At 36.8% G+C, this 12,814-nt stretch overlaps 1 protein-coding gene across 17 annotated transcripts in view; it reads right to left on the bottom strand.

Moving 5' to 3' along the window:
- ADGRV1 (adhesion G protein-coupled receptor V1) overlaps nucleotides 1–12,814 on the bottom strand; it is a 304,201-nt gene that overhangs the window by 211,432 nt on the left and 79,955 nt on the right. For all 17 annotated transcript variants that reach the window (XM_054186136.1, XM_054186133.1, XM_054186132.1 and 14 more), the window contains 9 exons: nucleotides 12,348–12,592; nucleotides 11,969–12,150; nucleotides 10,402–11,213; nucleotides 8,823–9,032; nucleotides 5,803–5,933; nucleotides 5,438–5,537; nucleotides 4,171–4,350; nucleotides 2,458–2,621; nucleotides 1,806–1,899 (listed from right to left, as the gene is read on the bottom strand). In XM_054186136.1, the coding sequence (XP_054042111.1) occupies nucleotides 1,806–1,899; nucleotides 2,458–2,621; nucleotides 4,171–4,350; nucleotides 5,438–5,537; nucleotides 5,803–5,933; nucleotides 8,823–9,032; nucleotides 10,402–11,213; nucleotides 11,969–12,150; nucleotides 12,348–12,592 (2,118 nt within the window). The remainder of the gene's footprint in view (nucleotides 1–1,805; nucleotides 1,900–2,457; nucleotides 2,622–4,170; nucleotides 4,351–5,437; nucleotides 5,538–5,802; nucleotides 5,934–8,822; nucleotides 9,033–10,401; nucleotides 11,214–11,968; nucleotides 12,151–12,347; nucleotides 12,593–12,814) is intronic.

Below are 12,814 nucleotides of genomic sequence, written 5' to 3' on the forward strand. Positions count from 1 at the left end.
CAGGAAAGATTTCTATCAATTCAGATAAAACTGAATAAAAGTAAAAGGTCGTTGCCATGAATCCAAAGCTGTCACCATGCGGTAGTGATGAAGACCAGCAGTAGCTGCAAAACCTCTACAGAAGCAGCAGAAATGTTACCGAGGTTTAGAAATCCAGAGGGAGTGCTAGCGATGCCAGACCTTTCAGCTTCGCTCCTAACCCGCATTTTCCCTTGTTGTGTCAAAGCCAGAGCAGTTCACCCAGGATCTGCAATGCTTTCAACATCAGACTTCTTACTGCAGGTCTGGCATCCTCCCCCTGCCCTCACGCCCCCTGCCCGTCCACGCCAGCTTAGCACTTTCTTCCGTCCATTAAGTTTATTCCTTTTTCTTTCATCATTCTTAGCTGCTGGTAATTTTCCCTTTTTTTAACCCCTTGCACTTTGGCATTTGAGTCAGGCTCCTTCTTCCACCTTTTCTAGTAGATGGTGGCAAAAGGAGCATGGAGAAGACAACAGAACTGTCTTCACACTTAACTGCCTCTGCTCCTTCTCAGTGAAAACTCAGATCAGAAGTAAAGGGCGCTTAAGTTCAGCATGTTCAACTCTACATCACAGACCTTCTCCCTGTAATGCATGCACGTGGCCATGACAGGAATAGCACATGCAACGTATTCCTGATGTGAGGGATTGACTGCACACGCCTGTATCATGTGCAGAACACCCACCTCCTTTGATGGTAGACACCTCCTAGAAATACTGCAAATATCTTGTATGTGTTGCTGGAAATCCTAGATAAATGCATTGTACCGACAAGGGGTTCAATTTTAAATCATAACAAATCGAAATATACCAACAGGGGAAACAAGGTTAGAAAATAGCCTGATAACAGCATTCGTAGTGACATTTTACAATGAGGACAAGTTTTTGCCTCATGGGTTAAACTGTTATCTGTTCATCCTAAGTACATCTAACCCAATGCAGATATCACAGCAGGGTTGAATGGTCATGACTGAAGAGACTTCCAACCCTTTACAACAGAAGGTGAGACTACACAGCACTCGGCACAATTCAGTTCCGAAAAATCCTTTGCACTTTTATGTTACTCTTTTTATGTTTTAGATTTCAGACACGACTAATCACAGCTCAGTCTCCACAAATCAGCAACGAGTCTTGCAAGTTACCTTTCAATCTGTAACGAATTAACTCTGTCACTTCAACAGGCATGCAAAGAAAAGGGAAAAGAGTCGAAGAAGATGTTAGAAATAATCAGTGTAACTAGTCTCTAGCACCACAGGATAACCCAGCTGTCCTTAAAGCCAATGGCAGCTATGCTACTGCACACAGAAGCAGAATGAAGAACTAAGCAAATGATAAATTAAGTTCACTGGAAGAGTAAGAAAACCATAGGATATGGCTCCTAAAAGTAAATACGATAGAGGGTAATAAAAAGAGACTTTTAAAAGAGTGAACAAAGTAATCGCACAAAGTATTTTTTTTGACATTTTTGTTTCCATTATGCACTTGGAAATGAAAATCAGATTAACACACTGCCAATAAAACTTTTCAGATAATTGTGCTCTCCAACTTTAATTACTAACTCCACTATGAAAATTGCCTTATAAATTTTACAGAGCTTAGAAAAGTAAGCAGCAAGTGTAATAATGAATATGTTTGTTATTCTACAATGTTTCTTTCTGAATACGCTGTCTCATATTCATATGATCATATGATCATATATCATATGATAATACAGCACAGTAATATAATCTGCGTGCAATTCATATAAAAGGAAAGCCAAAGACAATTCTGTGTAAGTTGTTTTACCCAGTCGAGGTGGGGATGAAGTTGAATGGTTCATGATGAGTTCCACTGAAGTTAAGTTAACCAAGAAGAATTCTTTCACCTCTGGTACGTCATCCTGCAAAACACAAATCCAGTACATCCCCTTTTCACTTGCCTTTAAGAAACTGTCATCAAAGAAGTCACCAAAAAGCAACACAGTAGAAGTCTCTATGATTACAGCAATGCTAGAATTAATATTTTCTTTTTCATTTTCCTGAAATACTGTTATTGGGTGTAAAATTTGTTATCTTGAATGAATTATGAAGACATTTGATTTCATGAAAAAGACTCTGTGGTGACACTAAACTACTTTTGTGAATAAACTCTGCCCAGTTTTAAAGGTGTAAACCTTTGAGAAAGCAGGATTCTGTAGCAGGCAATGAATTACACTGTTCTACATATCAGATAGTAAAGTCTTAATGAGGCAGATAAATTTCATGTATGCACAGATAGAGCTGTTTTCTGTTATTATTTGTCTGTGATTTTTCTGTGATTTTAAGAAAAAAACTGTCTTTCTAAATTACAACGAAGTATAAAGCTTCAAGTAATATACAGGTTGCAAGCTTTACCTTTCAAAATGTTCCTCCTCTGATGTCATATAGGTCAGGATAGAATGAAAAGATTTATTGTTTACCTCTAGAATGGTAATATTTATGGCAGCCGATGTTTCTCCTTCGTCCAAAATTAGTGAGCCAGAAACAGGTATATAATCAGCTCCTGGTTCAGCCAAGGTCCCTTCTGTCTGATTACTTAATGTGAGCAGTCCTGGAACTGTGGCATACGTAACATTGATAGCACCTGTTTAATTTGTGACAAAAAAAAAAATAATTTTTTTTCAGTTCTTATGTAATGTTCCCTGGAATAGACAAAGAAAAGAGATCAAATGCTCACCCACCAAATGAAAAGCATAACTGCAAAACAGAGGATTAAAAGATTAATTTGGAGCAAAGGGAACTTTGTTATTGTTTTTAATGTGCTTTCGGCCCAGCCTTCGGCGATTTGTCCAACATCACAGGACCCAAACAGCATTAGGTCCAAATATATTCAGATATTTGAGGTGCTGTGGACCACAAATATTACGTTGCTGAAGTACTACCTAGGACATCTAATGTATTATTAACGTCAGGTTTGGTGCCAAGGGAAGTAGAATGTTTCAGGAATGACTGATATCTAAGAAAGGCTCTAAAGACAGTGCTGGGAAATACAGCTTAATAAATCTAGTTTCCTTCCCAGGCAGACTGACATAGACTTCAATAAAGGATAACATTAGGGGACACAGTGATAAATGTTATGAGGGAAAAAAGTTAGACATAATTATTTTTATAATAAAGTAATGTCTCACTAATCTGCCAGGGAAAGTCAAGTTGCAAATTTAAAGACAGTGATCCTGGAGATAAAATGACAGATGAAATTCAAAGCTACTCTGTATGAAATAAAATATAAGGTATAAAAGAATCTTAGTTTTAATAAATAATGATGGACTTTAAGTAAGACGTCTTATATTTAGCATGGATACTTCTCTTAAAGCATTAGTTTCCTGAGTAGTGTTTCAAAAGTAAATTAGATACTCATTGATATTAAAAAAGAAATGGGAAAACACAGAAATGTCGTTAAAAAGCCTCTTCAAATCTGTGGTGTGTCCAGATCTTGAATATTCATTGTAACTGGTCACTTCACTTCAAAACAAATATAACAAGAAACTAAGAGGGGTTATCACTGAGGTCTAAATACAGTCTAAAAAGGTAAATAGGAAATGATTACATGTTAGCGTGCAGTATAAGTTGAAATTCTCAGGCAAAAAACACAAGAAAACACTTTTGCATACAGCACGTTATTGAATTCTGGAATTAAGTACTACTTAATTTCATGGATGTTAAAAGACAAATTGATTTAAAAAGGAATAAGAAATTCCCAGAGGAGACACAAACTGAATTCAGTGCTGTGAATGCAGCTTTTTCCATGGGACATTCCTAAGCTGCCAACTTGGGGAAGTTTAGAGGGGAAATATGCAGGAATGATCGTTCCAACCAAGCTCCTTTTCTCATTTGTTTTTTATTCCTTCTGGATAGGCTAAAACTTTGGGACAGATTCATTAGAGATAAAGGCAGTAACCACAATAGCCAACTGGTTACATCACAGCTCCCGGACTTCTTGCTGTGCTAATGAGGGCTGTCGCTCCAGTTTTAACTAAAACTTAGTTTCCAAGCCTGCAGTAAGAAGTCTAGAACTTCTGAAAATATCGACTTTACCCAAGATTTTTCAAAATTTCCAGCCTCCCTGCCATGGCTTTCATTTGCCTGATGATTACCAAAACAGAACTATCTTTCTCTTGGAGTTTTATACAAACCTAGAGATCCAAATTCTCTGTTAATAAAAAGCTGAACCGTTTTGTTTTCCTCTGGAGTTAAAACTACCCTGGATGGGGAAGCAAAATTCAAGACGCCATGTGGTTCATCACTAGCTTCTACTGTCAGAACAGCTTCATATCCTTGATTGTCCAAAATAGCAGCACCTGAAGAAGAAACTCCTGCAAAAGAAACAATGGACTACAGTGAACAAAGTGTTAGGCAACTGGTTTTTTTTTCTCTTATATTACTGCTATTGTTGCATCCAAATGACAGTCAGTAACAGTGCAAATGAAATTAAAACAAACGCATGATGCGCTCACTGAAGTTTATGGATGGTGTGGAATGTATATACATTTACACTTATAACAAATACAGTAACATATAATCATAACAGAAATTGTATGCATACTAATTATAGAGCCACAAAAACATATTAAGGAATGAGAAAACTTAATGGGCCAGTGCCAGATATCAACTTCCTGAAAATTCCTCTACTGTAAAAGGAAACATGAAGTTTTCCCAGGAATTAACTCTGAAAGTTAAAACTATATTCAACTTTTCAATCATTCCATTAAGAAATTGCCCCCTTTTCCAACCGTTGACATGATGAATAATTGTTGGTGTTTTAATTTATGCTTATCCTGATGGATTACAAGAGTCCACAAATGATTCTGGCAAGCTGGTAAGGCACCTAGCAGCAACACAATCCATGTCAATTTAGTTTGGTGTTTAGACGTTAATTTCAGTTTAGCAAAGGGTATTTCAGAAGGGACGTAGTTTCATGCTTCTTTTCTCATTATAATTTGAATGGCAAGAATAAAATACTCTGACCTCCTTGAATTGAGAGACAGATCAGAAAGTCAGCTTGCAGCATGACAAGATTGCTTTAAAAGATAAAAATATCTGCTTATTTCATGGCAATTGTATCTAGAACACATTAGTAAGCTCAAGTTTGTACTCAGTTAAAGGGAAGCAAATAATCACTGAATTAACCAGGCAAAATTAAATCAGGTTTAAAAACTACTAAGAAAAACTGCAAAGACTGTGGAGTTTATATATATATATATACACACACATAGACATATATACTCACACATACACACATAAAGATCAAACCTGTTTCACTAAAATGTGAATGAACTCAGCGTAGTTGACACCAGTTACAGTCTGCTTGGTCCGACACTTTCAAAATGGATTAATACATGTGAAAATATTACACTACTAAACGGTAGTTTTAAGCTATAGCAACCTTCAGTCCTGCATTACCTTCTGTTTTGATGTTGTATAGGATGATCTGGTATTCTTCTTTTTCTTCAGGAATATGGTCATCCAGCAAGTGAACATACAATGTTGCATTCAATGTCTCCTATTTATTTTATTGATAAATTGATTAGTCATTATTGTGTAAAATGGAAGTAATACCACTGTATCATACATATTTTGAAAAACACCTTTAATAAATGTAAAGTATCAAAAACTATAAACTCCCTCCAGTTTAGAACTACAAAAGTAAAGAAGTAAGTAAATAATCAGATCAAGAAACAAAGACTGCTATAAAACACACTTGTTTTCTCAGCTCAGTTCCAATTACAATATTCTCCTGTAGCCGTTAGCTTTGTTTATGGACTTACCTCAGGAAAAAAGAGCATTCCAGAATAGTTTTCAAAATTTTGTTTTACGTTATGCCCAACTATCTTCCATTCAACAGTCACGTTTCCCAGTCCTGGGGCAGTTCTAACAATATGGAATTGCAGTTGTTCTCCTAGGAACAAGGGATAAGACACATATATCTTGGGGGTTCCTCTCCTACACATCAATTATAAAAATGAGAAGCCAAAAACATGCATCACAATCAAAAATTATTTTTCTGAAAAACAGTATTATTTTTAACAGTGAGCTTCACAGCAGTTGTATAACACATTTGTTTTTAATGCTGAAACAAAAAATCCAGACCTAAAAGCTTTCCTCCTGTTTTTTTTTCTGGTTTTTGTTCACTCTTACAAAGACCTACCAAAATATGAGGGCACCTGGTACACATGGATAACTTAGAAAGTAAATGCCCATCCAAACATGCACAAACAGAAGAGCAATACCTGTCTGCGAACTACACAACGTAGTGCATGCTGTATGATATTGCGGGACTGAACTGTATAGCTAAAACTGGCAGGAACAATTTGAACGCTTTCTAGATTTGTTCTTTTTTGGTAAGGAAATACTAAGGGGATGCACGTGTATTGGCTACCGATGAGATGTATGAACAATTAACTTCAAGAGATCTTCATATAATTAATTAAAATATAAAACCGTGAAGAAGTCGTTGAAGAATTGTATACACCCATTTTCAGATAAATAGAATTAGTACTTGTTATTCAGCTCCAATATTTCAAACTTCAGTTAAGCCTTTGAGATATACCAGCGTTCATATCTTTGTCTTGTTACTTGTTGCTACTAAGAGAATAAAAGAATTCAAAATTTATTGACATCACAAGGGTCCTGCTTCTACAGTTAGATACCTGAGGACAGACTGCCAGGTTCCAGGTCCCCCTGAGGCTAATTTATCAAATCGCTTCACACTGCTCTGAAATCCACCCTATCCTATTTGAGAATTTTGCACATCCATTGCGAACAAATAAATATTTAACAGAAAAATGGTTACTTTAGTACCACTACAGAATGTACAATTTAGCCAAAGCTTATTTCAATATAACTTTATGTAACACAATGAATTTTCACTGAAGACTGGGACAAAACGCTTTGTGACGCAGAAAGCACTGTAATCCAAACACTAGGAAACCTGAAGTACAATTCGTCATTATTACAGACCCCAAGTAGTTAATTACTGACCTGTTTCTTGGTCAGTTTTACTGAAATCTTTGGTACATCCATCCAGAAAGAAATACTAATACAAGTACTAATTGATTTCTCAAGTTTAAAAGTGTTACTAGGCTAATTTCACTATTTTGTTTTAAGTTTTTCATTATTTAACTATGTTATGCATATCTTTAGGTTTCTACATTATCAGGGAGACGATGGGGGCCTCAGCCATCCTCCTCTTTCTTATTTCAAGCTGCATTTTCCCCTAATACAGTTGCAGCCACACAACAGTTGCATGCCGCTGTCTGGAATGAAATGCTACCCTTGCCCTCAATAAGGTGACAAATAATACTCACAGCTTGAACATAATACAGATTTTCTCAACAGACAATGTTCTATAATACAATAGATACACAAGATAATCCTATTTGGATTTATGTCTGATAAATTTTTCTTTCAGAACAAAAAGACTTGATACTGAAAATGAAATAGAAACACTGAAATCATCTGAAGGCCTTAGCTCATTCTTGGCTTCTTTTTATCAAAGGGAATTTGGTTTGGTTGGGTTTTCTTGCTGTAAGACAATGCACTATTTTTCACAAGCTGGAGGAGCAGGCATCAAGTAATTCCCAAACTACAGGAGAATATTTAAGCTCCAAACACTCAGCATTTTCTAGCGTACTATGAATAATATTTAACCAGTAGAAAGCATTCAGGGTCATCGTAACCTTTGGGAACGAGACAGTTTGTATTAATTCCTTGCACTCAGTAACAGTTTTCCTTAGCCTGCCAGATTGCAGCTGGCTTGGCAGGAGGATCAGAACTGTTAATGTGGAGGAATAAAGGATGAAAACTGGGCACACAATAGCACAAAATTAACACAAACCATATCTAGATAAAAACCAAACACCAAATGATGTTCTTTCAGTTCTGGGGAAAAAAAAAAAACATATCCCAACCCAAAACAAAACAAAACATCAAGAAAAGAACAGTTTGGTTGAGACAGACTTTTTTCTTCAAACAGAAAATGCAATGCACACAGTAGTGGAGAGCAATTTTCTGTTTTGTTAACTTTCCCTGACCATCAGTTTACACGTCAGAGAAATAGGATACTGCCATACATGGAGATTCCAGCAAAGGCTGCCAAAAGCAACCACCGTTAGTTCTGCTATTATCCTACGCGAAACTGCATCAAACCTTAGATCAAACACCAACATGCTCTTTTAAAGCACCAGTAGAAACCTTTGGTCTGTATCAAATTATTGTTTTTCTTTCCCAAAAGTCACGACTGGGGGATGACAGCAAGATTGCTACATTCCTAAATTAGCTACCATAAAAAAACATAAACAGAAAATTTTAAAACCGCAGGGTTTTGAGTCAAGAAGGAGGAAGATGTGATCCTAATCTTTCTGCAGGGACATTTTGTAGAAGTTTTACAGTGAATTGTAAGTCACTGACTGATGAGATTCACTTATGACTACTAATAGGTGTGTATGATGGGAGGTACATACAGTTCTGGAATATGGAATAAATTAGTAAAACAAGAAATGCAATATCAATAGAAGCAAGGCATAATCTTCAGAAAAAGGAAAGCACAGACGATATATAAAATGGTTTTGGAACTGGTGTACTCATCCTTTCCACAGATTTCATTTAAGTGCTATGTGTGCAAGACTTAAAAATTCAAAAAATACATGCCAAATACATGGTTATTTTCTGCTTGCTGGCATTCTCTGAACCATGATGCAAACAACCACTGCGAGTCATTATCAACAGAAAGCAGGGAGATGGAAGCTGATGTTAAACAAACTGAGCATGGTCAACACAAAGAACCCACCTTCACGTCCAATAACAGATCTTGAGGCTGTCTGGAAGCTAATGATTCCTGCCACATTGTCACTTGCCAGAATAATCACTGTGACAGTGTCAAAACTGGGCAAAATCCGACTCCCCCCTTCAGTACGGACCAGGCTGATTATGATGCTTTCATCATCCTCTGGCTCTGGATCATCCAAAATGGTCAGCGTGACCAGCTTTTTTGTTTCCCCTGCAAGGAGAACAACATATACATTCTTATGTATGCAAATGGAAATCACCTTTTGAAAAGACTTAATCATCTCCTTTTGTAGGAAATACTTAAACAATATAAAAAAGGACATGAAACACATTTATTTATTTACCTGTCTAGAAGATACTGAATGTCATTATGAAGTTTTATTCAACTACTATTGTAAAGTTACATTAAGGGAATGTAATTATCAAATTATTATGCTATGTAACAATTAACAATGTAGGCGTAATTTCTGAATGTCTAGAATTCTTTATTTGCATTATAAGTTCTCTGACTTTCAAATTTAACTTAGAAAAGGGGAATATCATCCTTGTAAAAAAATTGCCAAGATGAACCTTATACACAACTGTATAAACATAATTTGAATATATTTACTAGGGCAGGGAATGCATTAAAATGGGTTACCATTGTGTCAGTCCCTTGTCTTCTGGACTATCAAAGGATGATAATGTAGACAGCAAGCGTGGTCAATTACCAGCCTCTATAATCTGTGACACTTTACAACACAATCCTGTTGCTCAGTGCATGTGCATAAACTGTGTTTTATGATTACGAGAATATCAGTTTACAAGATACATATATTTCTTGCTACACTGTCTTTCAAAATATTTTGAAAACCTTTTTTACTAACCTTATAACCACTAATACAATTACACGTCAGCCTCAGAATCACTGCTGGCAACCCTTCTTTTGAGTGCAGATGATTTAACAAGCTAGCTAGCACACTAGGATCTTTACTACACCCATAAATGTCTTTCAAAATAATTGTTCAATCAACTTAGACTGTGAAAATATAAGATATATATCTGTCATGTTGCGTGGTACTTCAGTAATTTCTGCCATTGACTTGTTCATTCTGTTTGGAATTTTTTTTAATATGCTGTTATGTTATGTTACAGAATCAATAAAATCTGAGAATCTAAAAAGAGAGGCCATGAAAAATTTGTACAGTACTGACTGAAGGTTCACAAAAGACCAGTTAGGCCTAATTCTCATTCACATTTTCCTTGATATAACAACTACCTTCAGCATCATTATTCCTTATTTGTTTGGCAAAAAGGTAATCTTTACAATGCACACTGCAATATTTCTTAAAAAAATACTCAGATATTTTTACTTTTCATCTTTTTTTTTTTTTTTTACTACACCTGTGTGTGTTCTGCAACATAATTCTATATGCCAATGAACTATATTACTTTGAATATGTATCCTGAGCATTCAGGGAGATTTAACCTAAGAATAAGGCATTGCTTATCAAAATGTCCAGAGGACTGAGTTTTTATCAGATTCTTTTTGCTTTTCTTTAGTTTTATAAAACAGAAGCTAATGTAAAACCTTGCCTCACCTTCAGCGAACACCAGAATCTCACCAACACCAACAAAATCCAAGTTTGGGGTGGCAGTTCCACCCACCACACGCCATTCCACTGTCACCTGCCCCAGGCTGCCTTCTGTCCTGTGTATCATCAGCTGCACGTTGGTCTGAGGACGTTCTTCTACTTCAAGATACAGACCTTTCTCCGTCGCGTTGGGACTTACGCTGTAGATCCTAAATACTCCAAACGCGTCTCCATTCATCATTATGATAACTGTGGAAGTATTTGGCTGTCCGACAGTTGGTTGATTTTTTAAGCTGGCTGAGATGTTCATCAGCTCCACTTTCAAGAGGGAGATCGTGAATTTCTCATCCAACTCTGGCAGATTGTCGGGGAGAATGGTAACTGTCAGGTTTGCAAACTCTTCCCCTTCCCGCATGATGGCCCACTGCCTGGTAACAGGTTCATAATCACTGCCAGCGATGGCCTGCATGCTGAAGAGAGAGGATGCACTGGTGACGTTTTTCTTGTAGGTCCAGAATCCCGAGGTGTTAGTTAATGGGCTGATCTCTGCTGTCAGCCAAAGGCAGAGAGGAATCTCAGAGGCACTGGAAAACGTAAAGGCTGAACAGGCTTGTTCTTTTAGGCACTGAGTTGCACAGGCATACAGCGGGTCACCTGCTGCCGACACGTTCACTCTGGTCTTGGATGGCTGGTCAGGAGTTCCTTGTACAGGAGACTCGTAACAGGCCAGGATATCCTGACCTTGCTCAATAGCAAGAGCTACCACGTCAGTCTCAGAAGTGCTGTAAAATATCTGCAGCTGACCAAACCTTCCCCCACTAAAAGACATTAAAATAAAAATGTAATGTTAGTTGATAAAATATGTCTAATGTTGTGTATGTTTCTAGGTTAAGAATGAACATGAACAAAATGGATCGTCCCTTTCTGAATTGCTGAAAAGTTCCAAATAGCTAATTAAAGTGGATTCCCCTGAAGTTAGTACCAGAATAACTGAGTTGTCATTTTTTGTGGATCGCAAGCTTGATTATTTACAGCTTGGGTAGCAGTCTGTTAAGGATGCAAGTTTGCAAACATTTGTTTCTGGGAATTAACTTAAGTCTTCTTAGGCTGGCAAGGAACAAAAAAACTGTGCTGCCCAACTTTGCCATCCTTCCTCCTAGGTGTCCTCAGGATACCATAACACATGCATAAAGTTTGTTTTCTTTTTCTTGTTTCTTCGCATCCCACAAGGGTTGACCCATTTTGTCCTCCAGTTCAAACCACAGGAGCAGGCGGTTGTGCAGCTTTAAATGATTTAATGATTAAATAGGCAAAATGAGACCTCAACTCCACTGTGTATATTAGGATTACATTGTACATCACAATGTAGATTACATTTAAGTACTTTATGTATATTTCTAATAAGGAGAGATCAAGTTCAAAAACAATGTATATGAAACAAAAATGGGCTGAGCTGCCAGGTCAAGAAATCCATGCAAATACTTACACAAGAAGAGCATGACATTTGAAGTTATAGCCAAGACCAAATAAAAGAAAAAATAGTAGATATAAATAAAGCAAACATTATACAAACCTTCGCCTGACTGTTATATTTGCAAGCAAATGTCTTTCTAGTGGCTCCTGAATTCGATAAAAGGGTTGATGAAAGAAAACTGTGCCGTAAGGATTATCATTGGCAGGTACTATAATATTTGCCACGCCATCTAACCCAATAGCACCACCATTGGAGGCCTGAGTTAATTCTACACGGACAATCTCAAAAAGAAAAAAAAAAGAAAAAGAAATAATGCAGCTAAACAACTTTTGGTATTTCTAACAATAATCACAAGCGAAGTAAAATCTGAACTTTTTGCATCTTCCTGCCAGAACATTGCTTGTTTTTCTTTGCACACATTTCTATAATAAGTTAAAACCGTACTGCTGTTCAAGAAAGACTTAACTGCTTTACTTACTTCTTCTATTTCTGGAACATCATCAGCCAGGATTTCCAGAAGCAACATCTGAATGGCTTCCCCAGGGGCAAAAGTAATATTACCCAAGGCCACCTGCAAGTCAGCATCAGCGGGATGTCCACCAATGGTAGCAACCCACTGAACAGTAACATTACCGAGTGTCCCAGCATTGCGGATTATTGGCAGATTTACAGTTACTGATCCAGATTCAGGCTCCTCCACAGTGAATTCGGTAATCTGAAAAACTGAAGCACAGCAGAGAGAGGTGCATTTCATTAACAATGAAATGCAAAGTAAATATATCAACTCATGAAGTACATGGTTTTATTTCACTTGATTGTATTTACTTGCACAGATAAATCACTTTTAATCAGGTTTAAACTTAAAAGCAAACTTTCAGTATTAATATTTTCATCTACAGAGGGAATTAACATGAAAATTAAGCCCTCATCCAAAAAGTCTATTCC

The sequence above is a fragment of the Rissa tridactyla genome, chromosome Z, assembly GCF_028500815.1.
Source record: "Rissa tridactyla isolate bRisTri1 chromosome Z, bRisTri1.patW.cur.20221130, whole genome shotgun sequence".
Lineage (NCBI taxonomy): Eukaryota > Metazoa > Chordata > Aves > Charadriiformes > Laridae > Rissa > Rissa tridactyla.